The sequence below is a fragment of the Watersipora subatra genome, chromosome 5 (assembly GCF_963576615.1).
Source record: "Watersipora subatra chromosome 5, tzWatSuba1.1, whole genome shotgun sequence".
NCBI classification, from domain to species: Eukaryota; Metazoa; Bryozoa; class Gymnolaemata; order Cheilostomatida; family Watersiporidae; genus Watersipora; species Watersipora subatra.
In genome coordinates, this window is record NC_088712.1 from 36,242,712 (window position 1) to 36,256,658 (window position 13,947).

The following is a 13,947-nucleotide window of genomic DNA, read 5'->3' on the forward strand; positions in this document are numbered from 1 at the left end:
TGGAAATCAATCAGTAATGCTCCCAATCTGTCGGGCTGTTGACAGCTTGATGTCTGTGGTTTTTGGTTAAGTGCTGTTTTAATGGCTTTTCAAAACCTCAATTGTCCTTGAAATCTAAACTATCTCAAGTAACACAGTAATAAACTGCTCACAATAAATCGTAATGGGCACTTATCCAAATATGGGCACAAGCCAAATGAATACGCAAACTTTAGAGACATATTATGTAGTATTATAGATACATATTATGTAGTATTATAAATACATATTATGTAGTGTTATAGATACATATTATGTAGCATTTGGTTAAACCTCAAATCTGATTCCCAACATGGAACCTTCTTGAGATTTCACTCTTACAAATTAGTAGCCGCGCACACAGCTCTCATTTGCATAGTTTGCTTCTACTGTGAATAATATTGAACAAGGCTCCTTGCCTCTTATTATTTTAAACTAAACAGCCAACAATACTAATTACATTAATGATGAAAAACAAAAAGGTAATGCTTTTGAATATCTGAAAGAAATAAGGGATTGAAAGAAAAACACAGCACTTATTTAAATATTTTCTTCACTATATGGTAGCATTGACATCTGAAGGAAAGATAGTATACTCAACTTGTGTCCGTCACTATAGAGTTGGCAATCATACTCTTGTCCTGAATAGCAACTCTGACACAATCTAAAAGCTAATATTGTAACAAGACACAACGCCCACTCTGATTGCCTGTTTCATTCTTGACCAAAGGCTGTTGCAGAATTTTAAAAGGTTCCTTCAAATGTCACGTTTGTTATGCATATTATAGTATATATTATATTGCTATCATAGCATCAAAAACTAAAAAACAAAACATGTTAGCTGTCTATTTTGCTGCTCTCTCGCTGGCAGCTGGCATCGAGGTTATTACAGCGACGTTAAGTGCATTACCACATGATACGCCGTATGACGGAAACTGTAATCATGAATTGAATTGATGCGACTACCAAATATTTTACCACAAAATGCCGATCAATTAGCTGTGATATCTGGCAATGCCTTGTCTTGCCAACTTCCGCAGGCATCCTCAATACGTATCAATCAAAATCAATCAATCAAGTAGTCAATCGAAGTTTGTGTGTATGTGTGCACTTCAATTGGTGTAACTATAGCTATTAAAAATATTGGAATGAAAACTGTATCACAGAAGATCTGATCTCAAAACCTCCCATACCCTAGATGATACAGTTAACTATTGAGCTCTGCAAGATGCTTTGAGTGCAGAGGAGATTTGAACGTTATGAATCACGTTACGCAACGCGATGTGACTAAAGCTGTCTCTCACGGCTCATATTATTAGGATCCTAAGGCTAGTTCATATTAGACCGCCATTTGTTGTCAGCGCTTTCCTTTCCATATATGTGAACCATGAACCGATGGCATTTACGAAGCAACACGGACACGTCGGAAAAGTTTGCAGCTGTCAAACTTTCCCGATATTTCGCCAATCATCGACGACCGCCTTTTAAATGTGAACCATTTCGGCAATAGTAATTCACAGTCCCGGTTAGCATGATTTATTTATATCCGTTTACGGTAGTTGCTGCGGGACCATTATTTAATTCCAGCACATGAAACCAATAAGATTTCTTCGCAAAAATTTAAAAAGAAAAATGAAAACACTCAGCCGCGGAGTATTTCCTGATGGAAATGGGATAGGTTTGTGATAGTGTGAACATCTTCATCATTGACAATCACCAAAGTATTGTGGCATCAACGCCGCGATACGGCGATATAGTGTGAACCAGCCTTAACAAATAGTACTTAGTAAGCTTATTAGCAGTCAAATTAGCCATTGGCAACGTGCCAGGCTAATGGCAAGTGGTTAGCAACTATATTAGCTGTCACTGTTTATAAGTTGATTTTTAATACCTGTGCAATGCCAGGCATTCCGCTAGTCTTTACTATAAAAAGAGCCGTGTCCATTCGCCCATCTAAAGCCACACTAAGGTCATTAAAAAAAGATTGAAATATTTTGTATTAGGCCTTCATTACTTCCAAGGTGTCAAGATCTGGTTGCATATGGCATCTAAAACCTTCTACAAGGACAACTTGACAATAGTTGAACAAGTTGACAATAGTTGAACAGCTTTACAAAAACCCAGCATTAATAATTTTTATGTGTTTATCTTAACAGTTTGCAGCCGGAGTATGAGATAACTTAGAAAACGTTTGTTCCTACGCCTGAGTAAACTCAGATTTGTAGTTTCGCTTTGTTTTTCTTCACTTTCAGTTTACATTGGATTATGATGTTTGTGCAGTATAGGTTTTCAGTGTAATTATGAAGTCTCCAATCAATTGAGTGAATAGTTCTTAGGATATCGCCAAAATATCAAGGGCACGTCTAGCTTATCGAGAAATGAAAAATGGCTACCAACAGAAAATTAGTTTTTAAAGACACTAGTTAAAATTCTTAGTAATGATTATACAAACAAACAAACTTAGAATGTTTCTTCTTAGCAACAAGAGCTTAACACTGAAACTATATAGGTCTCCTTAGCTACAAGAGCTTAACACTGAAACTATATAGGTCTCTTTAGCAACAAGAGCTTAACACTGAAACTATATAGGTCTCCTTAGCAACAAGAGCTTAACACTGAAACTATATAGGTCTCCTTAGCAACAAGAGCTTAACACTGAAACTATATAGGTCTCCTTAGCAACAAGAGCTTAACACTGAAACTATATAGGTCTCCTTAGCAACAAGAGCTTAACACTGAAACTATATAGGTCTCCTTAGCAACAAGAGCTTAACACTGAAACTATATAGGTCTACACACTCTATCAGACTCAGTGCACCACTATCATGTTTCTACTGTTACCTATAAAACATCAAATCTTTTAAAGAGTAGGAAAAAACTATTTGGTATATTTGACTTTTGTTTTTTTAATCGAGCTCTAAGTTTGAAGAAGTCACTCAGTTCAGAAGGAATTGTGCAATTCAACATTATTAGAATCGATGTAAAGTTGGTAATACTGTCTAGGATCAAGGGACCTGCTTGTATGCATACAATATTAGTTTTAAAGTGTAAATTTGTATATATATACATGTATATATATATATAAAAAATTGTTTCCTCACCCCGGATACCCTGTATGGGTGGTAATTTCTGCTCTAACTCGGGTCTCCTACCAGAGACCTGGGAGTTTGAGCACTCGCCTCAAGATCTTAGCTGTTCCCAATAGCGCACTTTTCTGCAACTCACCTGAGTTGATTGCTGTTGGTATTTGGGCAAGCCACATTTTATGCGCCGGTGTTATTGCGCCCAGTGCCCCAATGACTACTGAAATTACAGTCGTTCTTACATTCCAGCATTTTTCTATTTCTTCTCCAAGAGGGAGATATTTCTCTACCTTTTCTTTTTCTTTGCTGGCTATATTGTAGTCATTAGGTACTGCTATATCTATTATAATAGCTCTCTTGTTCTCCTTGTCCACCACCACTATATCTGGTTGGTTTCCTAGGACATGCTTGTCAGTCCGGGTGTAGAAGTCCCAGAGGATCTTAGCGCGGTCATTTTCATTGACCTTACCAGGAGCTTCCCACCAGTGTTGTGGTTTATTAAGGCCATACTCATCACATAGACTTCTATACACAACACCTGCGACATGATTATGCCGCTCAGTGTATGCATTTCCTGCTAGCTGCTTGCATCCACTGATGATTTGTTGGATGGTCTCAGGTGCATCTTTGCACAGTCTGCGTCTAGGATCGTCTCTAGTGTGATAGATTTTTGTTTGGAGCTGCCTTGTTGGGAGCACTTGCTCCTGGGCTGCCATGATTAGCGAATCTGTATTGGCCGTTAGGTTTCCTTTGTTCAGCCACATATATGTCTGGTGAAGACCGCCAACCTTAGATATTTGTCGGTGGTAAGCACCATATATATATATATATATATATATATATATATATATATATATATATATATATATATATATATATATATATATATATATATATATATATATAGCCTTTGTGCAAAGCTCATCACTTTTGTGATTTGAGCACTCTGGTGCCAGCACATTGACTTTCTTAAAGTCTGTGAGGCAACTTAGTTGTTTCATGGCAGGAAGTCAACTCTCATTGGTAATGGGATTTGTGTCCCTTGCCTAAGCTCTGAGCTGCACTGATGAGGCTTAATAGCCGAAACAGTACTGTCTGTAGCATGAGTATATATATATATATATATATATATATATATATATATATATATATATATATACAGTCAAACATGGATAACTCGAACTTCAAGGGACCGAGCAAAAGTGTTCGAATTATCAGAGCGTTCTAGTTATCAGAGCACTGTCACAAGTCCATATATTTACTTATTTATTAGTAGATACATGTACATCTACAAACTGTAATATAAATCAAAAGCACAAATGGCTTGTTTCAAATTAAATGCTTCTAATGTAAAGTTTAAAACGTTTTCATGAAAAAGTATAGAGATTTTTCTATCACTTGAGATTGGTTTGTTGTTTGAGGTGATGTTATTGCCAGGACGTTTTTCAGATTGACATTGGCAAAACTTGATCGTTGTTGAAATGCTCAAAAGAAAAGACATTTTTTTCTTTTGGGGTTTTACCCACGATCAATTTTGCCGTTTTTTCTTGAAGTTTATGCAGATTACCTTACTTTACCTGGGATTCGTTCAGAGCAACACTCCGAGGCAGTTCAATTAGAAGTTTTACGAGGTTTTACGATACATTCTATATCACTCACGCTTTTTTAATAGATACTTATTGAATGTACACACGTATTCTGTGTTTAGGTCAAACGATGAATAGTTTCTTCTAGCCGGGTCACGCACTCAAGGATTTTCGCCATGCACATACAAAACAACATGCTGTTTTTGTTTTGTATGTGCGTGGCGAAAATCCTTGCGCGCGTGACCTGGCGAGCCCGTGCTATTCATCGTATCGCAGTATAAATCAAATTTCACCAAACTTTTAGAAAAATCGTTGACAAAAATATTTTGCCGATGGTGGTAATAACGACGCTTATGAATTACGAAAAGATGAAGTTTACCTCTATGGCTTTGAATAAAGTGATTTTCTAAAGCGATAACAACCGTTTCGGTACCGTTGGGCAAAAAAACAGTTCGAATTAACAGTGTTGAGTTCGAGTTATCTATAGCAATTTATCATTACGTGGGAACGGACCAAAGGAAATGTTTGAATTAACCATGTGTTCGAGCTATCCGTGGACGAGTTATCCATGCTTGACTGTATATATATATATATATATATATATATATATATATGATATACGAGACAGATGGTGCAGTTGGTAAGGTATTGAAACAGTGATCATTTGGTCCTAGGTTCAAACCGCAACAACTACACCCTTCTGGCAGGTCCTTAAACAAGACCTTGCCTGTATATTGTCTACAACCTCTATTAAGAGTGCAATAACCAAAGCCAAGCCGGCTTGAAAATCGCCTGACTAAAACAAGGTCTGCATTGCCTGTAGCTGAACCAGAACAAGGCAGTGACAAATGGGCTACTGGTTCAAAATGGTTGAGTGCTCAAACTCCCAGGTCTCTGGTAGGAGACTCGAACTAGAACAAAAATTACCACCCAAACGGGTTAACCGGGGTGAGGAAACAATTTTATATATATATAGTACTTTATTGGCAATAATTTCATTTCACAAATAGAAATGTTTTTCAAATTAGGCCATACAACAATAATAAAACAAAAGAAAGGGGAAAAAAGCAACAGTTAGCCATTAAACTTGAATAAATAATCTGACAAATAGTGTTTAAAATGTCCTTGTAAAGTAGTATGCTTTATGACTTCACAAGTCAATGCCCATGTAGTAGTCTTGTAAACATACTAGACTACTATATGGCACTTGAATAGTTTAACACATGAATATTTTTCTCTTTTCTAGCTCATCTGCTTCTGTGCGATTGTCTAGGAAGGTGTTTAAAAAGCACAAGTATAAAATGTTTAAAAAGCACAAGTATAAAATGTTTAAAAAGCACAAGTATAAAATGTTTAAAAAGCACAAGTATAAAATGTTTAAAAAGCACAAGTATAAAATGTTTTCTGCTCGTAAAAACCATTAAATATGAACTAATATGAAGTTTTACTAGCTTTTATCAAAACTTATGTTTATACTTTTATTATTTGCGTTTGCTTTTGATGTTACGACTTTCAGGATGTTTCAAGGTTAAAATCGACAAAACTTGATCAGGGTATTAAAATGCTCAGATGTGGTGGGTACGAGTAATGAAATAATAAAACCAGTTGAACCCGCGGGTTTATCTTCTCTCGAGTCTCGGGTAATAGAGATTTTGATCTGGCGGGTTCGGATTTTGACTTGTGAGTTTGGGCTTTGGTACATGAAACCGTCGAGTAGAGTGAACAAAAACTCGGTCTAATGGGCCCTGCTTTCTAAGCACTGTTTAATAACCCGCCTGTTAACGCTGCGAGCACGAATATCGATCGATAGAACATAGTAAAGGATAATAAATAAATTGAATAGAATTCTAATAGAATTATTAGAATTTATAATTGCGTTATAAATTTTAAGATATGTCTGATGTTTGGAAATTTTAGACATGAAACCCGTATCAACAAACCCGATACCCAGAAAACCTGTTGGCCAAGAAGAACTCGTGCCAAGCACTACCATATACCCGATACTCGAAAACTCAAACGGAAGGGGCGAGTCTAAACTCGTTGGCCAAGAAGTACTCGTGCCCTGTACTACAATACAGTACATCAGGGTATAAATGACATACCAGTTAGGGTCCAAGGTCATAAATAGCCAGTTGCTAATTGGTTACTGCACTTCACGGATGGCTGCATGGGCACGTATAAGCACACTTTTAGCCCGATGCAGTGTTCATCTACATTGGACTTTGAAGTGTGTGCTTCTTACAAGGTAAGGGCAAGTTTTATCAGAGTTTGAGGCTCTAAAATAGATAAGTAATATTGAATATATTGTCTTTATTTATTGGCTATACGACAAAGTAAATTACCACAAAGCATACATTTGATAGCAACTTGAAATATATATGAAAAATCATAGCGCTTCCTGATTAGAAGTGATCACACTCTTGAAGAGCTGAGGTTCGCGCGGGTTCAGGAATCAATTTTTGTCTCTTCCGTACATAAAAAATAAATATTGATATAATAGATTTTCGCATTTCACTCACTCACAAAAACCACGCATTCCTAAGAAATAATCAGTGTAGAAGCAGGAAAAAAGTCAAAAACTATCATGCTGTCCTTCGTTTTTTTTGTGGCGTCATTCTATCGTTGTCGGCCATCTTTATAGACAACTTTTATCGTTGAAAATACCAAGCTTTTGCCATGAATTTTTGAAAACGATGCTTTTGTTTGCAATTTTTTTATTATAGTGTCAAAAAACGCCAAAAGATACTCTTAAATAAAGGAATGACAATCATTTTCTACAAATATGGCAGCATTTTCATGAACGAGCGCATGTGAAAACAGCTTGATGACGTTAAAAAAAATGAATAAGTTGCTGCTGCGTGAAAACATTAGACTCTCCTTAGAACGACCTTTCAATAACATATTATTTTCATATATTCCAAATATAGGTCTGTTTTTCATTCATCCTTTTTGGTTTTGTTCCAAACACGAGAGTGCGAGGTTGCCGTTGCCAGCCATAAGGGTTCAGTGGTGCAAACAGATCAGGAAGCCCTGGACATTGACATCTCTTTGGAAAAAAATGGCTCAACTTTTAAATACAGTCTCAAAAATTTCAAAAACCGATTACGCCTTGACTTCCTTTTATAATATAAATGTTATTAGTAATCTTGCTTTGTCAACTGATATAAGTAATTACATGTATCTGTACTTTCTACATTATAGCTTCTACATTGACCTTTAACCTTTTAGCTTGCCAATTAAGCTAAATTCATTTAAGTCAGATTCAGCATTAAGTTAGCTTTCAGCTTAAGTGAGATTTAGCCATTACTTGCTAATGATTTCACATTTTCACATTTTTAAACATCTTAACATTTAAACACCTTTACAGTTTTATTTTTCCTCTTAATTTATTTCAACCAAACACTTCTTTTATGATAGGAAATTTAAAATTTACAAACATTTTCAAACCGGTCGAACAGTTTGAAAACCTTTGTTTGTTTTATTTTTTCTCCTAATTCCTTTGAACTGCACAAAAAACACTTTTCTGGTGATATGAAGTTAGAATGGTAAATGTTGCTTATGTTAACCGGAAATAAATTTTCTGTTCAAAAACCTTTTTATTAACCCGGCAATGCCAGGCATTCATCTAGTCTTTATTATGATAAGAGGCTGTCTGTCTGTCTGTCTAAAACTTTGTTCAGAGGTGAGAAAAACATTGCTACCCCCTGCACCAATCATGAGCATGTTTGAGATTTATTGTGCACATTCTTATTCTCTGTGCTTTATCGGCACACATGACAATCTCTCACAGCACAGTTGACAGCCATCATTGACAGCCACACAGCTACTGATGACAGCCACACAGCTACTGATGACAGCCACACAGCTACTGATGACAGCCACGCAGCTACTGATGTTACTAACTAATAATAGGCCTACTAGTAATAATAATATTTAAAGCATTTTGGACTCTTACAATAATTTCTTTAATTTTTCTAACTCCAATATTGAATTTAATTGTCATTCACAATATCTTCCATGTTTGTTCTAAGGTAGCTATCAATATTGAGATATTTCTTTATAGTATAAGGTTCTTTGAATTTATTGGTAGCTTAATAAAACAGGACTCATACAATCATTTTTTTTAACATTTCGAAAGAGCCGCACCAGAATATATTGTGATATCAGTTAATTTATGGCAGCAGAGGTAAGCATCAAAAACTGTGTGATCTGTAAAGTTGATGTGAGTCGCTTGTCTCTTTTTCAGGAAGATGAAACTTCTAAGCCTCCTTGTGCTAGCTTGTTGTGGACTTGGCCTCGGTAAACCATCAACACCTAACAGCTTCTCTAATTGGCTGTCGCTTGACCCACATGATAAATTCAATGTCAGCTGGACCGTTGAAGGGGAGACAATCACCTTCACAGTACGTGTTTTATGAATTCCTTCATTTACGGTTTTTCTTGCACAACTGTCGAATGAAACAACAACAATGCAATCTTACAGTTTAATAATCTATCTATATATCAATTTTAAAGTTTGTCGTCTGTCATCCGTACAGTTACCGCAATAAAGTTTTAGCAACAAAAAAATCACATTTAGACTGGATTTGAACTCGGGATATTCATAACGCAAGTTAGCCAACAAGAGCGCGCAACCACAAAACTAAGCCGTTCTTAACACTCTGTTGATCTTACCATACACTGTGTATCTTTTTTGTGATTGCACATGCTAAATGTGTACTTTTTACTATTAATTAATTTTACATTCTGTTTTTAATTTTTAGTTTAAAAAAGCTAGTTTTGTTACCGATACCTACTTTTTTAATTTGTAATTTTCAAATGTGCTTTTCAAATTATAATTGTGCCTCTGCACTCATATTTCTGGTTTTAGTAAATCTGTAAAAGCTAACTGCTTTTCATGTGAACAATTGTATTTTCTGAAATAGAAGTTGCCTCTACATTTTCTCTCTGTTCGGTCAGACAAAGAACCAGACAAAAAAGTCCGCTACCTCAGTTGTATGTTTGTACCAGTATTGAGGGGTACCAATAATTATTGTCTATCAAAACTTTGAATAGAGCGAGCTTCTACTGCAGCAGCAACTTTTTTATACACACACTTCCGGGGATTCATTGTTTATTTTTTTCTTAATTTATTTAAACTGCACATAAACACTTTTCTTAAGATATAAAATTTAAAAGCTAAAGCTGTGAATGTTTTATGCGTTTGATAAAGCTGAATTCTTTGTGCAACGCCGAGAATTCAGCTAGTCATTACCAAAAAAGAGCTGTGTTCCTCTGTTCTCTCCAATGCCATGCTAAAAGCATTAGAAAAAATTGCCTTGCTCAGGAATCGAACTCAGATTTTCAGTTTAGTCAACGGGCATGCTATCAACTGCATATAGTTATTACATCTGATGTTCTCTCACGGCATACTACTAAGGATACTAAGTGATTTAATACATGTAATCTACATAGCAATTAATATAATAGTGATATTACTATAGGCCTAATTTTATTTCTGAACACTAATTAAAATTTATCTTCTATTATTTAACAATTGTAATAGATTTATTTTTAATAACTTGTTCTAAAATTTTTAAAGAATTTCAAGCTGCACGCTAAGTCTCAACTCACATTTCAATGTCAGCTTACACTGTGAATCCCAGCTACAGGCAAGAATATACATCCTTGTGTCCTTTTAACGTGAAGATTCAATGTGAACTGTAAACACAGCTGGAGGCTGAATTCTTGAAGTGTTGAGGTTTAACTACTTTGTGAAGCTGCAGGCAAAATGATTGCTATTGTTGTGTGAAAATCTTCTCAGAGTTGTCTTTGGATCTCAGGTAAAAAGGACCATCAGGCAATCAGGGCTTAAATGAAGCACTAGCCAATTAAAAAGGAACATACAAAATGTGTTAATTTGATTGTAATGAGCGGCCTTTGCTAATAATTGTGACAGGCCGTATCATTTTCAATACAAAGGAACCATTTCATGAAATGCACACCGAGCTCCGAAAATGAAACTTGCCCTTGTGGTTTATTTGGCTTCTGCGAAGCCAAATAATTCCCAAAATTCATGAAAATGTAATGTTTGTAGCGTGTGGGTGCTATGGCCTTCCTCAACGTCAACAAATAATATTGTTATATAATCCAATCCATCCTCTTTGAAGACAAACTTTTCAGTTTGTTGTGTTGAACATATTGATCAAAACCACCTTCGATGAAAAGCTGTACATGTACCTTCTTAAAATGTTTCGATTTTAATTCTGAAAACAGTTTTGAAAAGCTGAGAATTTTTTCTATTACATAGTGTTAAAACTATTTTTTGATTCAATCTCAATTGTATTGAACATGATACGAACTGTCGCATTATTATTTTTTCAAATATGAGCTACTGCAGGAAAAAACACTGAAACTTTATAAATGGAATCTTTAGATATTTTTGGTGACAACTGATTTAAAGAAACATCAACAAATGTAGTCAGATAAATGGTAGAATTACTAATACTTTTACTTCCCTAATTTGATGATGAATTCACACAAAACTTTAGTAATTATTATCAGAAAGTATCGGTATATGTTCATCATTTTCGACTGTTTTGGTGTTTGAGATGATATGACAGCCCGGATGCTTCAAGTTTAAAATCTACAAAACTTAACAATATTAAAATGCTCACATCAAGTGAAAGTTAGATTATGACATCTATAGTTGCAAAGGGGCCAATAGAATAGAGACACGTAAGGCTGCAACTTAAACCATAACTGTCACGTACAACTTTTATCGTAATTACTGGGTAAATCAGACACACTGATTCCGATTTTGTACTCAAAATAAAGATTAGTTGACTAACTTTAAGAGTAATGAAGGCTTTTTACAGCATTTTAATATCAGTCTTGAAAACAACACGATCGGCGCAACAAGCTCCGCCCATAAATACGTGAAGTAACCTAGCTTTTTAGGAACAGCAGTTACGTAGGGATGTTTAGACCGATTTAGAATAATAGAGATGGGTGTTTTAAAATGTATTATTACCTAAATTCAGCCTTAAAAATAATATCAGTCTTTTCTGAAAGGTAGATAAGCTATTTAACATTGCATATTTAAAAAAGCGCGATAACAACGCTAGCTTGTGATAAAACCGTGCTTTTTGAGCTCATTTTTCTCAGCGTTCAGCCTATTTAAACATCATGTAACAAGCTACGAGCATTTTTAAATAGTTCATATACCTTTCATAAAATACTGAGATTATTTTACAAGCTGGATATAAATAATAATAGGTTTTAAGACACCCATCTCTATTATTCTAAATTGGACTAAACATTCCTAACTTTCGTTCCTGAAAAAGCTAGGTTTCGTCACATATTTATGGGCGGAGCATGTAATGCCGATTGTGTTGTTTTCGAAACGGATATTGAAACGCTTTAAAAAAGCCTAAATTACTTTGAAGGTTAGTGGACCAATCTTTATTTTGAGTACAAAATCAGAATCAGTGTGGCTGATTTACCTAAAATATACAATAAAAGTTGTACGTTACAGTTATGGTTTAAAAACGCAATGGCTGATATCAATTATTGCAACAATAGATATGGAATCAATTTACACGAATTCGTTTTCTGAGCTTTTTAACCCGATGAAGTTTTGTCCATTTTAATCTTGACACACCCTGGCAGGCAGATCTTCTCAAGCATAAAGATTTTTCAACTCATAGAGAAATATAAGTATTACTATATATATAAGTATATATACTTATATAGTATATATACTTATATAAGTATTTACAGAGAAAAATAAGTACTTTCTAATAAGTTATACTGCAATTTTATATGAGCTCATCTTTAAAGATGGTTTCTAGTTTTTTGTTGACAAACATTTAATGTGGAAGTGTTCACAACACTAATAACAAAAACCAACATCACGGAGCCACCTGTCAGGATGCAAAATTGGCTATAAGCAAGTCGATTAACTTAAGTCCATAAAATTTTATACATACATACACAGATATATACGTACATAAATACATACATACTTACATACATATGTCCGTATGTACATATGTATGTATTTATGTACGTACATACATACATACATACACACATACATACATACTTTTGTATGTTCATACTAGCATACGTACGTATGTACGTACATAGGTACATATGTGTGTGTGTATGTTTGTACATACAAGCGTATGTATCTGTGTATGTACATACATGCATACTTACATACGTATGTACAGATGTACATACATATGTATGTACAAACATACATATGCACAGACGCACATATGTACATCAGACGTACATACGTACATTCATAGACAAAAGTAAGCACGCATTGTCAGAATTTTACAGCAACAAAACACTTATGTTCAATGAGCAAAACATTGCGGAGCAAAACATTGCGGTGCAAAACATTGCGGTGCTAAACATTGCGGTGCTAGGGCTCGGAGACTCGTATAAAGTTGCTCCACTGATTATCGCATAAAAATGGCCGCTCACACCAGTGCTTACGACGTATTTGGGAATAAATATTTTTACAGTTTATGAAGCTTTGAACTGGTCTGTTTTGATCATAGAGACAATTAAACCATTTAATGTTATCAAGCGCCACAGACTACCCATGGTTGTGACCATTATGAAAAAAACATTAATGGTCATTGATAAGCACCACTCACTGATGCCTAGATGTAAAATGCATCAAAGTTTGTCTGGATATTCATGCAGTTGCATTAGCAGTGCAGTAAGCATATCACAAGCATGCAGATATAATCGCACTACATACTTTTACTGTTGCTCAGTACACAGTCTACTTGCAGTACCACTATTTTCTAATGCGCAGTAAGCGGTATTGGGGCAGTGGTAGTGTTGTCTGATGCAGGGTGTCCAGTGCTAGATGCAGCAGGGGGAGGGGGGGGGGGTGTTGCTAGAGCACATTTTGCAGTGGTAGATGCAGTAGGAACCACTGCATTACACTGTACATACATCCAAGCATGTTTACGTAAAATTTCATTACAGAATAAAATATGGAGTTGACTGATGCAACCACAACAGAACTGCAAGGTGTGAATGCTGCTCAAACTTGCCTATGGGTTTGCGATGAAATTGATCACAATGAGTGTGTTGCAAATGGTTAAAATGAGAATATATTATAGTTTTAATGGGGTTTTAATGGGAATGACAATACAAAGACCCCCATTTCATCGGAATGGTGATAGTGCTTAACTCTCTATTTTGAAATGATATGGGTGTTAGAGTGCAAGTTCATAAACTTGCTGAACACA

General features: G+C 35.3%; 1 protein-coding gene across 1 annotated transcript in view; it reads left to right on the plus strand.

Moving 5' to 3' along the window:
• Positions 1-6,606: 6,606 nt before the first annotated feature.
• The window catches only part of LOC137397323 (DBH-like monooxygenase protein 2 homolog), a 29,819-nt gene continuing 22,478 nt past the window's right edge, over positions 6,607-13,947 (plus strand). The window contains exons 1-2 of the mRNA XM_068083614.1: positions 6,607-6,764; positions 8,934-9,090. Of these exons, the coding sequence (XP_067939715.1) occupies positions 6,607-6,764; positions 8,934-9,090 (315 nt within the window). The remainder of the gene's footprint in view (positions 6,765-8,933; positions 9,091-13,947) is intronic.